General features: G+C 43.9%; 1 protein-coding gene across 3 annotated transcripts in view; it reads left to right on the forward strand.

Annotated features, from left to right (window-relative positions):
• fras1 (Fraser extracellular matrix complex subunit 1) overlaps nucleotides 1-14018 on the forward strand; it is a 446490-nt gene that overhangs the window by 233684 nt on the left and 198788 nt on the right. For all 3 annotated transcript variants that reach the window (XM_043696280.2, XM_043696287.2, XM_087985787.1), the window contains exons 18-19: nucleotides 5384-5557; nucleotides 12690-12830. In XM_043696280.2, the coding sequence (XP_043552215.2) occupies nucleotides 5384-5557; nucleotides 12690-12830 (315 nt within the window). The remainder of the gene's footprint in view (nucleotides 1-5383; nucleotides 5558-12689; nucleotides 12831-14018) is intronic.

Here is a 14018-nt window from a genome sequence, read left to right on the forward strand (position 1 = left end):
AGTAAGGGGTCACCAATTTAAGGCAAATGAGGATTTTTTTGCTGAGGGTCATGAATCTGTGGAATTCTTTATCAAAGAGGGCGGTCGAGGCTGGGTCATTATGTACTATCAAAACTGAAATAGACAGATTTTTAATCGGTCAGGGAATCGAGGATTATGGGGATAAGGTAGAAAACTTGAGTTGAGGATTATCGTATCAGCCATGATCTTATTAAATAGTGGAGCACATGCAATGGACCAAATGGCCTATTTCTGATCTTACATCTTCTGGTCTTAAGAAAGTTTCAAATAGTATTCTAAGTGGAACCGAACAACAACCAGGAACCATTTAGAAAATTCACTGCAGCAGCACACCAAGGTTTCTTCATTAGCGTCTTCCAAAACTGTGACCTCCACCACTGAATGGCAGCACCACGATCTGCAAGTTGCTTTCCAAGCTCCACACAATCCTGGCTTGGACCCGTTAGTTTCTTCACGTTACTGGGACAAAATCCCAGAATTTCCTTTCTGATAGCTTTGTAGTGAGGGGATGGTGGCAGAGCAGTATTGTCACTGGGTTAGTAGCTGAAAATGTGTTGCTGGAAAAGCGCAGCAGGTCAGGCAGCATCCAAGGAGCAGGAGAATCGACGTTTCGGGCATGAGCTCTTCTTCAGGATTGAGGAAATGACTTTCCTCATTCCTGAAGAAGGGCTCATGCCAAAAACGTCGATTCTCCTGCTCCTTGGATGCTGCCTGACCTGCTGCGCTTTTCCAGCAACACATTTTCAGCTCTGATCTCCAGCATCTGCAGTCCTCACTTTCTCCTACAGCGAATCCTCTTGCAAGGATGCCTTCCGTGAAGAAGCTCTCTTCCTCCCTCTACAAGGATTTCAGTGAGTCCCTCTCTCACTGCACACCCCAGGTCATCTCCTTTGCCCAGAAGCTCTTCAGTCACGTTCTCAAACAGACTCGCTACCACAGCCACATCTCCTTCCTTGGCACCTGCCTACGGAACCGACTGACCCCGCACGGACTCCGGACTACGTTCAGACCAACAAAATTTGGACCCAGCCAGGACAACCATTACCTACAACAAATCCGAAGCCTCCAGCAACAGACCTCCCTCCAGATCCTCCGCTCCACGCTTGCAGCCATGCGCCGCTACCTACATTCTCTGCAATTAGCCCTACCCCAGCTCAGGACAACACTCTCACAGACTTGCAAAGGACCTCTACTATCGGCCTCCGAAATCACTTGGGCGCCATTAACCACACGGCCGCTGCAGCGCCCGCGGCAGCAACCGCCGCCGCGAACCATGACGTTACTTCCGCCCCCACCAACCTTGCAGCTTCCATGATCACCGCCCAGACAACCGCCTCCACGATCGCCAGGAAGACGATCGCCGACAGATTCGCGGCCTCCGTGGGGTGCACGGCTATCGGGAACAACACTGTTTCTGCCGTCGCCACAGCCACTTCCGCCCCCTTGGGTTGCCGTCGCCGCAGCCACTTCCACCCCCAGTGACATCACTCACCTGCACAACGACCACGCCGCATGCGTCTCCGCCCCCACGCCGATCTCCGTCACCACGCCTAACCCGCCCCACACCGATCTCCGTTCGCACGCCTAATCCCGCCCCCACGCTGATCACCGTTCGCACGCCTAACCCCACCCCCGACCCGATCTCCGTCCCTGCCCCGATTCCCGCCCCCACGCTTAACCCCGCCCCCACTCCCAGCTCCAGCCCCACACCAGGTCCTAGCTCCCAGGCCATTTTTTCACCATCCCTCCAGAACTACCCCTCTCTGAGGATGAAAGATCAGTCCTCGGCAGAGGCCTCAACCTTCATTCCCCTATGCTCTCGAGTTCAACACGCAGCGAGACATCGAACAATTCTTCCGCCGCTTTCGCCTCCACGCCTACTTCTTCAACCAAGACTCTTGCCCACCCTCTGACGACCCCTTCTCCCGCCTCCAACACGCCCCATCCACCTGGACACCCCGTGCTGGCCTCTTACCTGCCCTCGATCTCTTCATAGCCAACTGCCGCCACGGCATTAACTGCCTCAACCTCTCCACCCCTCTCACCCACCCCAACCTCTCACCCTCGGAACGTGCAGCCCTCCACTCCCTCCGTTCCAACCCCAACCTCACTATCAAACGGGCAGACAAGGGAGGCGCGGTAGTAGTTTGGCGCACCGAACTTTGCACCGCTGAGGCTAAACGCCAGCTCGCGGACACCTCCTCCTACTGCCCCCTTGACCATGACCCCACCTCCCACCACCAAGCCATTGTCTCCCAGACCATCCATAACCTCATCACTTTCCTCATTCCTGAAGAAGGGCTCATGCCCGAAACGTCGATTCTCCTGCTCCTTGGATGCTGCCTGACCTGCTGCGCTTTTCCAGCAACACATTTTCAGCTCTGATCTCCAGCATCTGCAGTCCTCACTTTCTCCTCATTGGGTTAGTAAACCTAAGACCTGGGCTATTGCCTTTGGGACATTGGTTCAAATATCACCATGGTTGTTGGTAGAATTTAAATGCAACTAATTTTAAAAAATGAATGAATTAAATAAAAACTGAAATTGAAACTATGGTGCCATTGAAACTATCATCGATCATTTCAAAAACTCATCTTGTTTGCTTATGCTTTTTTTTAAAAGAAGGAAATCAGCCATCCTGATTTACATGTGACTCCAGACCCACCGTGGTTTGATTGCCTCTTAAATGTCTTCTGAAACAGTCATGAAAGCAAATCCATTCAAGGGAAGTTAGGAATTATCAACAAATACTGATCTTGGCACTGATGCCTAGATTCATGAAAAAATAAATAAATTGTGTGCCTACATCAGATGGGCTACATTTGTTCTAAAAGGCAGGTCATCACCACTTCCTTCAGATCAATTAGGGATGAATGACAAATGTTTGCCTTGCCAGCAACATTCATCTAATATTAAAGAAGAAAAAAAAATGAACCTGCACAATGTTTGCAAGCATGGTAGCAAAAATCCAGATATCTCTGTGGAGATGGTATTAAATGTTAGAATTAAACAATTTTATTCACAAGAGGTTTCCAGTCTCTCTGTGCTGGTGTTTTTAATAATAATGTTGTTGAAGCTGATTATGAAACATGTCACACATGATGTTTCTTGATGCCAATTCTGCAGCACAAGTTTTCATTGTATAGCATTGTCTGTTCCAGATTAGTAGGTGGTAGTCCTGTACCACATGTTACCTTGAAGACCTTCAATAACTTCAGCAATAGTTTTTCAACCCAAGGTTGAAGTTTCAACCAGAAGTGGGCATAGGTTCAAGGTGAGAGGGGGGAAGTTTAAGGGAGATGTGCAAGGGAAGTTTTGCACACAGGCGCCGAGAATTCACTGCCAGAAAAGCAGGTGGACGCAGGCGCATTGACATTTAAGAGGCATCTGGATGGTTTACATGAGTAAGGAGGGAATAAAGAGATATTGACTGAATAAGGCCAGAAGGTTTGTTTTTTCAGTTTAGTTAGAGCATGATGATTGGCACAGGCATGGGACGCCGAAGGCCCTGTCCCTCTGCTGTACTTCCCTTTTGTTCTTTGTTTTATTAAGAGCTAATTTTCACAGCATGCAAATATTTACATTGGATTTTTAAAGAATCATGTAAAATACATTTCTGTAGCACTGCAGCTTTAGTTAGAAGAATGTTCATGAAATACGAGTCAGCTCATGCTCATTTCTGACTGATTCTGTTTTCCTTTACAAAATCCAACTCTCTAAGTGATGTCCCTAATTTTGTGATTAATGATGAAGAAACTGCTCTTGCCGTTTATCTTTTGGAGAGGCTCGCTCTAATCTGCTGTTTAAGCTAGCATTTTGCTGTTCCTAAGGGATTTCAGGCAGAATATATGAGTGGTCATTCACCCAAGTGAATTGAGGAATCCTCATTGAGCCTCGTGTCTTAACCAGCAAGCATGAGCTGAGTTTTAGCTGAGGAGAAAATTCTGAGGAAATGCTCACACGTCAGAAAGCCAGTCTGATCTTGTCTGTATGGACTCAGAATTAGATTGCAAAGAGGAATGGTTGGCTAAATTGTTTTGAGAGTTGATGCTTTGGATGGTTTCAGGCCTTGTTCGGTGACTTTTATGGATCTATGCAGACAGTTTAAAGCCTTTGTTGGATGATCTTTGTCCGTTCCTCTGAAGACAGCAACTGTTGGATTTACATTTGAAATGCTGCCAGTCATTATAGGCAGGGCTCATGTTGGCAGAACAGTTAGAGAGAGAAAGAGCCCACAAGTTCTCCTCTTGCTGTTACCCACTCAGTTAATATCCAGCTGATCTGTTCTAGAAAAGCGGTTTCTTCATTTTTAAATACGTGCAGGCTTAGCTTGCCATGGGCATCTTCACAATCAAGCTGGTTACTAAATATGATCGCCAAAAACTGGCGAACCCTTGTTATAGGCTGAGGTATTCTTTGTCAACCTGTTCAAACATGTTATGAAACACACCTAGAACATGTGGGACTTGAATCTGGCTCAAAGACAAGGACACTGCTACGCTTTTATAAGTCTGTAATTTTTAAATCGACCTGTACAGAGATGTTGTTAGACAACTCTGGAGCAGATGAGCCTTGAATCCAGTCCTCTTGGTCCAGGGGCAGGGACACTACCAGGCCACCACAACACACCGTTGTTGCAAGTCTATTTTTAATGTATTAATTGTTTACTTAAGTGCGTCGTCTAAATGATCCAGAGTCTAATCCTTTCTCAGCTGGGGTCCATCGTCCGAAGTGATGACTTTTGGAAAACCCTCTGTGTGGCATAGTGGTAGCATCCCTATCCCTGGACTGAGACACCCTGGTTCAAGTCCTACCTGCTTCAGAGGTGTGTAATAACATTGCTGAGCAGGTTGATTAGAGAAATGGGTTAATTAAAAAAAAAAGCTGATCCATCGACACTCGCTTGAATGAATAGATATCTATGACTAGTTCAGGGCAAGGGCTATTCACACTCATTTAAGCTGGTTATTCCATTAGTCCACTGTCAAACAGTCTGTCTCCTTTTTGATAGCTTTGTCATTTTCAAGGTGAAGTCCAGTAAATGTCCAGCCTTTTGAAAAACTGCTATTTAGACGTCTTAGTACTGTGGACAGTCTTTTTAAAAAGAAAACGTTTCTTGCGGTTTCAATCCACTCAATAAATCAAGAAATTATTGATTTAAAATAAAGCATGTTTTATCACAGGAGAAAAAGCTGATCTCCATCATTTGCCTTTTTAGATGTCAACGCTGAAATGGGAACTCCTTCTCTATGATTCTTATTTAGTAATGGGAGAGTTTTGATGAAACAGCATTGTCCTAATTGTGTAAAAATGATTAAAGCATAAAACAATGGATGGTCATTATTATTTTATCCTCTTTAAGCCTGTAGCCATCCATGCCGGGCCTGTGTTGGCCCCAAGCAGTCAGACTGCACTAATTGCCTCAAACCAGAAGAAGTTATTCAAATTCAAGAGGATAGCCATGAAGTACCACATGGAGAATGTGTGGCTGATTGCAAATCCCACTTCTACATGAACAGTGCGAAAGTATGCACAGGTAAGTAGCTGTCAGTTCATTCAATTAGATTTTCAGGGCATATTGAGCTTTAATGTTATCATACTTAATAGTCCAGTTTTGAAATATTTGTGCTGTTTTCAAAATTTGAAAGATGTTATGATTAAAAAGGTTAAGATTCTTGAAGTTTCAATGCTTGTAAGTAGCCTTTTGATGCTGAGGGATGTCCAATTGTACTTAACAGAAGAACACAGCTTCAAACTGTGGTCACCTCTCAAACAGCTGTCAACCCCTCAAAAGTTAAATTGCACAATATTCATTCAGGGACATGATAAACCCTTAGTCACACATTTAATTTACTTAATAGTTGCTTTGATGTAATCTAATATGTTCCAATCATGTGTCAGTTTCATGATTGTGTTAATTATTGATGAAAGGAAACAAATGGCAACTGTTGAAAGCTGGTTTCTTTAAGTCTTTGCAAGATCACCCTATATATACACAAAAACATATTGTCTAGCATAATTCTACACACAAGTCCAGCAAGATTCTGTGATGACCAATTCTCCCCAACTCTTTCTCCCCCCCCCCCCCCCCCCACCCCCCTTTAAAAGTGAGACTTTTTTTTGTACTGATGGTTAATGCCGACAAAACGTTAGAACCATTTTTTTCTGAACACTCCACAGAACCTGAAATACAAATCCTAAATATCAGGTTTGAACTTAATGCTTTTCTTGGCATGGTGTGTTTCTTTTCGTTTCATTATTCTGATGATGGGAGCAATAAAAACAATGTTTCAAAATTCCTTCTTCAATTTGTTGAATCACCTCTGACAAGAACTTCACTGAGCTATGTCACTTTATTCTAGAACTGTTTCCATTGGCTTTTCAATTTGTTGTTTCATATTCCATCTTAGAATGTTCCTTTTTTGCCTCGTCTCCTAATATTTCTTTGCACTCCTCCTACAAAGCACCTTGGGACAGTTTACTGTATTTAAAGTTGCCATTATTGATATGACTTGGCATCCGCATTTCTTATGTTTCTGAATTCCATCTTAACAATGTTGCCTTTTTATATGTGACCTGAATCAGATCCATTAATAGAAAATGACTTGTATTTAATTAAGAAATGACACTTAAGATTGGAGATCCCTCGAAGGTGCTATGAGCTTGAGGGGAAAAAGAAACACTATTGATTGCTTATTTTGTTTTACATGGAGAGAGCCCTCTGAAATGGAGCTTTAGATCAATTCCCAAATCCATTTGAGGTGATGGCTCTCTCTAAAGCCAATGGAGTTCTAATGAGATGCATGCATACAATCCAATTTATGTCACTGAAGCTTCTTTGGAAATAAAATGGACACCCAAGTTGTTTCTCAATATGGCTGGCATAAGCAAGCTGAATCTAGGTTATTTGCTTTGAGATGCCATTTGTAATTTTTTTTTGAGAGCAGTAGGGAGTACTTTAAATAAAAATGTGTTTTCCTCAGGCATCCTCTTTCATAGTATAGTAATGCTGTTTGCAAACTAGTTTTCAGTTTCACCAAGCTGAATTGCAAGTCACAGGTCTTGTCTTTACTGTGCTATCATTGAAGTTATGCATGTCTGAATGATTTGAGACATTCATTCTCAGCTTCTAATTATTTAAAGCAGATTCGATTCTGCAAGCTACAAAAAAAATAGTGACTGCATGACTGAACCGACAGTGATTTTGCTGAGGGTTACTGTTCCATGTGTTCATAATTGGAGCATCTTTCTATGTTTTGCCAGAACAGAAATTGATCATATTTTTTTGAGGAGGAGCAGGAAGAAAAATCAAATCTGTCAAAGTACTAACAATCTGTACTGAACATTTAGTTCAACTAATGTTGGAATAAACCCTCCGAATACTCATAGAGTCATAGACATGTACAGCATGGAAACAGACCCTTCGGCCCAACCCGTCCATGCTGACCAGATATCCCAACCCAATCTCGTTCCACCTGCCAGCACCCGGCACATATCCCTCCAAACCCTTCCTATCCATATACCCATCCAGATGTCTCTTAAAACAAAACAAGAACAAATTAAAAGTTCTAAAAAATCAGTAACATTATATTGCCTCATACTTATACTCAATTTCCATTTTTAATCAAATGAAAGAAAACATAAGCTCAAGTTCTGTACATCAAATAGGTGACTGTCAGTAGCAAGTCACATCATGAATACAATTGTACTAAGACTTTATGCTTTGTTCTGAATATTCCTCTGCCGTTTCCTTGGGGCTGCAAGATCCTCATGTTCACTGATCTTGGGAATGCAAATAATAGAAGATAAGCCGGGGAACTATAGGAACGGGAGAGTCGACGTTTCGGGCGTGAGCCCTTCTTCAGGCTTGTGCCCGAGGTGTCGATTCTCCTGCTCCTTGGATGCTGCCTAGCCTGCTGCGCTTTTCCAGCAGCGCATTTTTCGGCTCTGGTCTCTGGCATCTGCGGTCCTCACTTTCTCCTAAGGAACTATAGGCCGGTGAGCCTGACATCAATGCTGGGCAAGTATTGGAAGGGATCCTGAGTGACATAATTTACATGTATTTGGAAAGGCAAGGACTGATTAGGGATAGTCATAGAGTCATGGAGATGTGCCACATGGAAGCAGACCCTTCGGTTCAACTTGTCCATGCTGACCAGATATCCCAACCCAATCTCGTCCTATCTGTCAGCACTCAGCCCATATCCCTCCAAACTCCTCTTGTTCATATACCCATCCAGATGCCTTTTAAATGTTGCAATTGTACTTGCCTCCACCACTTCCTCTGGCACCTCATTCCATACATGTACCATCCTCTGAGTGAAAACATTGCCCCTTAGGTCTCTTTTATATCTTTCCCCCTAAACCTATGCCCTCTAGTTCTGAACACCACCACCCCAGGGAAAAGACTTTGTCTATTTACCCTATCTATGCCCTCATTTTATAAACCTCTATAAGGTGACCCCTCAGCCTCCGACGCTCCAAGGAAAACAGCCCCAGCCTATTCGACTTCTCCCAATCGCTGAACTCCTCCAAGCCTGGCAACATCCTTGTACATCTTTTCTGAACTCTTTCAAGTTTCACAACATCATTCCAATAGGAAGGAAACCAGAATTGCATGCAATATTCCAACAGTGGCCTAACCAATATCCTGTACAGCCTCAACATGACCTCCCAACTCCTGTATTCAGTACTCTGACCAAGAAAGGAAAGCATGCCAAATGCCTTCTTCACTGTCCTGTCTACCTGTGACTCCACTCCCTTGGATCTTACTGCTAATCTGGCTAAGATTTGCTTTCCCAAAATACCGTACCTCCCATTTATCGGAATGAACTCCACCTGCCACTTCTCAGTCCAAAGGCCCATCTGGTCTGGATCCTGTTGTAGTCTGGGGTAGGCTACTTCGCTGTCCACTGCACCTCCAGTTTTGGTGTCGTCTGCGGGCTTGCTGGCTGTGCCTCTTGGGCTTGCATCCAAATCATTTATATGGATAGTGAATGGTGTTGGACCCAGCGCGGATCCTTGTGGCACTCCGCTGGTCGCGGGCCTCGGATCTGAGGGATGGGCCTCCACCGCCACCCTCTGTCTTCTGGCTTTGAGCCGGTTCTTTGTCCGAGTGGCCAGTTCTCCATGTATTCAACATGGCTTTGTGCATGGAAAATCATGTCTCATTAACAATTGAGGTTTTTGAAGAGGTAATGAAGAGAATTGATAAAGGCAAAGTGGTGGAAGTGATGCATATGGACTTCAGTAAGGTGCTTGACAAGGTTCTGTATTGTAGACGGTTCAATTCCCACCTCAGGCGACTGAGTGTGTGGAGTTTGCACGTTCTCCCGTATCTGCATGTATTTCCTCTGGGTGCTCCGGTTTCCTCCCACAGTCCAAAGATGTGCAGGTCAGGTGAATTGGCCAGGCTAAATTGCCCGTAGTGTTAGGTAAGGGGTAAATGTAGGGGTATGGGTGGGTTGCGCTTCGGCGGGTCGGTGTGGACTTGTTGGGCCGAAGGGCCTGTTTCCACACTGTAATGTAATGTAATCTAATCTAATCTAAATGTTGCAATTGTACTAGCCTCCACCACTTCCTCTGGCAACTCATTCCATACATGTACCACCTTGTGTGTGGAAAAAGTTGCCCCTTAGGTCTCTTTTATCTCTTTCTCCTCTCACCCTAAACCTATGCCCTCTAGGTCTGGACTCCCCCACCCTAGGGAAAAGACTTTGTCTATTTATCCTATCCATGCCCCTCATAATTTTGTAAACCTCTATAAGGTCACCCCTCAGTCTCCGACGCTCCAAGGAAAACAGTCCCAGCTTGTTCAGCCTCTCCCTATGGCTAAAATCCTCCAACCCTGGCAACATCCTTGTAAATCTTTTCTGAACTCTTTCAAGTTTCACAACATCTTTCCGATAGGAAGGAGACCAGAATTGCACGCAATATTCCAACAGTGGCCTAACCAATGACCTGTACAGCCGCAACATGACCTCCCAACTCCTATACTCCGTAATCTGACCAATAAAGGGAAGCATACCAAAAGCCGCCTTCACTATCCTATCTACCTGCGACTCCACTTTAAAGGAGCTATGAACCTGCACTCCAAGGTCTCTTTGTTCATCAACACTCCCTAGAACCTTACCATTAAGTGTATAAGTCCTGCTAAGATTTGCTTTCCCAAAATGCAGCACCTCACATTTATCTGAATTAAACTCCATCTGCCACTTCTCAGCCTATTGACCCAATTGATCAAGCTGCTGTTGTAATCTGAAGTAACCTTCTTTGCTGTCCACTACACTTTCAATTTTGTTGTCATCTGCAAACTTACTAACTGTACCTCTTATGCTTGCATCCAAATCATTTATGTAAATGACAAAAAGTAGTGGACTTTCCAGCACCGACCATTGTGGCACTCCACTGGTCACAGGCCTCCAGTCTGAAAAACAATCCTCCCCCACGACCCTATGTCTTCGACCTTTGAGCCAGTTCTGTATCCAAATGGCTCCCTGTATTCCATGAGATATGGCCTTGCTAATCAGTCTCCCATGGGGAGCCTTGTCGAACACCTTACTGAAGTCCATATGGATCACATCTACCGCTCTGCCCTCATCAATCCTCATGTTACTGCTTCAAAAAACTCAATCAAGTTTGTGAGACATGATTTCCCACGCACAAAGCCATGTTGATTATCCCTAATCAGTCCTTGCCTTTCCAAATACATGTACATCCTGTCCCTCAGGATTCACTCCAACAACTTGCCCACCACCAATGTAAGGCTCACTGTTCTATAGTTCCTTACCACCCTTCTTAAACAGTGGCACCACGTTAGCCACCTCACCTGTGACTATCAATGATACAAATATCTCACCAAGAGGCCCAGCAATCACTTCCCGAGCTTCCCACAGAGTTCTCGGGTACACCTGATCAGGTCCTCTGCAGTCATTCCAATGTAAATATGATTGAAAAACATCTGACATCCATCACTGGACCATAGGAGGTTGAGTAGTGAACCAATTGAAGTTTATAAAATTATGAGGGGCATCGATAAGGTAAATAAAGGTTTGCTCCCTATTGTGGGGGAGTTCAAAACTAAAGGGCATATTTTTAAGATGGGAGGAGAAATATTTAAAAAGGACACGGGACATCTTTTTTATACAGTGTGGTTAGTTTTTGGAATGAACTGCCAAAGGGAAGTGGTGGGTGCACTGTGATGTCTCATTTTGTGAAGGTCTGCTGCTTTAACTGGGAAGTTATGGACAATCCCTGCAAGTAAAGGGCCATGATAGAGAATATACTATTGCTGAGAATTGCTGGTCAATTGGAGACTATTTCCTCATCCTTGTACCACCTGTAAAATGGGGACTGCTGGCAGTAAATGCACTTGGCAATGATTCATGCTCACCAAGGGAGATGGGCTATAGGTAAGTGATGATCATAAAGGCATGAAGGTTGAGAGTCAGCAGCAAGGTTAGTTGTGGGGTTGTCACTACGCTTCCTCCATAACCCTTGTAGGGTCCTATAATCAGGCTTTAAGTGACTTGAGCCCAGGACTCCCTCACCTCCTCTGGGAATTTGCAAGCAACTCAGTAGGAGAAGCTTTCCCAGTATTATGCATGGCAAGCACCCTGAAGAAATGAAGGTTCTCAATTGACTGGAGGTCTGGAAGGCTGACCATGAGGCTGTTCACTTTGAGACAAACATATTTTTAAGGTCAGAGGAGCAAGATTTAAGAGATCTGAGGGGCAACGTTTTCACACAGAGGGTGGTTCATATGTGGAATGAACTGCCAGAAGAATTGGTAGATGCAGGTACAGTTACAATATTTAATAGACATCTGGAAAGGTGTATGAATAGGAAAGATTTAGAAAGATGTGAGCCCAAAGCAGGTAAGTCGGACTAGTTTAGTTTGGGAAACTTGGTTGGCATGGACTAGTTGGACTGTTTCTGTGCTGTATGATTCTATGACTCTGTGCTGGGAGAGATTTAGGGGATCAGTTATTCATGATGTCCTATCCATTATAATCTTGATGAATTAATATGGAATAACACATCCATAATTTGGGACTCACTCTGGAATATTTGCTGTTAGTATCTAACAGTGATGACGCAATGCATTCCATGACATGAAACTTTTTGTTTTCACAATGTTCTGTAGAGTGTGAACATGAGAAATATATGACTGTCAAATCTTGTACATGTTGACTGAATTATTTATACAAGATAATGGTTCTGACAGGCAGGCTCCAGACAGCTCCAGCGCAGGTGGATAAGAAGTCGATAGGCCATCCACTGGACTTGGCGCACTCCCTGCCCACAAGCCGGCTGGTGTGAATCATAAAATCCAGCACTAGATTGCAAATCACAATTCTAGCGCACATCCAAAATGGATGTATGCACATTAGTCAGCCATGTTTGACTATAGCATGTAGAAGTCATGGATTATATATGATCAGAAGTGGAAACATTTAGTTTTTCTACAAATTAGCTATCAATGGAGATGTTCATTTTCCAATTAAAACATTGGTAAATTGTTCAGAGCATCAGTAATATAAATATCATGAATAAAGTCGAATTATTTTTTATTCCAGTCCAAAGGTAATAACTTAATTGTGACAACAAAAGAAGTGGAGTAATGGATATTAATCTTTTGTGTCTGATCTCTGTTATTTTGCACACAGAGTGTCATGCCACCTGCACAAGCTGCACAGGGAGCAGTCCTCAGAACTGCACAGCCTGTTCTCCACCAAAAGTCCTGTATGAAAACAAGTGTCTGCATACATGTCCTGAGGGGTTCTACCGTCATGACGATGCCTGTTACTGTATGTCTGCTGCTTTTGCATTGCTACTGTTTGAATGCTTCATTTTCTACTCTCACGTATTACTTGTGTATTTTACAGCTATGTAAAATTTAGGATAGAGTAAAGATAGGATACTGGCTGCAAAGGATGCCAACTGGAGAGGGCAGAGGATGCCAGATGAGTGGGGGGGAGAGTGCCAGCGAAGTAGTGTGCCAACTATGGCAGGATTAGGGTGTCAGTACTGGCTGCTGGATGAGTAGAGGGTATGATGCCAGATATCCTGAGGGCAAGGTGTTAACCTGTTAGGACATACGGTTTCAGATTGTGATGGACCAGTCCAAACACACCTAAAATATGTCAAGGAGAAAGCTGAGACCCCAGCTTGCTATTTTTTTTCAAGGCAAGTGTAAAGTGCTGTGTTTAAGATCTGATTTACTGATCCAGCACTAGATCTTAAGCAAAGCACACTTTATTCTTATAACACAGTTAAGATACAAGCAAAGAAAGAATTGGCATACCTCATAAAACAATATATTATTGAACTACTAATCATCAACTGTTTAAATATAGCAGCCTCCCATAAACCTAGCAAAACAAATTCACTACAACAGATTTTCCTCACAAGCCATCTCCCTTCCATTCCAGGAGAAAGAAAACAACTTGGCAGCAGAGAGAGAGCTATATCTATAAGCTTCAACAGCCAGCTCCAAACTCCCAAATGAAAGCAAAACCAAAATCCTTCGTCTGTGTTAGCCTGACATTTTTTTGTCTAATTTAATAAAAACAGTCAGTGAACTCAAAGTTGTTTGTCCACTGCTTCTGAAGCAGACATTCTTGTACTACTGTGGCAACATCTCTGTGCAAGAGAAACAAGACAGAACAAATCTCTCTTAAAGGCACAGGACCCTCACAAGGTGGGGAGATTGCCAAGTGGGAAGGGGTTCGAGTACAATGTGTGAAAGTAAGTGCTGCGGTTCTTTATGGTAGGTCAGAATGAGTGGGAGAAACAAGGTTGGTGGGGGTGAGAATAGAGTGGATGACGGGTCAGGGTAATGTGTCTGGGGCAGAGGTTCGGTCATGTTTACCTGGGGGCTGCGCAACTTGAAGAGATCAAGTTCAAACTGGTGCTGGGGGGTGGAGAGATGTGATGTGGGTGTGGGATACAGTATAAATAAAAGGGCCTAATCCTTAAGGAGTACAGGAATAGCG

The sequence above is a fragment of the Chiloscyllium plagiosum genome, unplaced genomic scaffold (assembly GCF_037043375.1).
Source record: "Chiloscyllium plagiosum isolate Xiang-an unplaced genomic scaffold, Cpla_swu_hap1 HiC_scaffold_1, whole genome shotgun sequence".
Lineage (NCBI taxonomy): Eukaryota > Metazoa > Chordata > Chondrichthyes > Orectolobiformes > Hemiscylliidae > Chiloscyllium > Chiloscyllium plagiosum.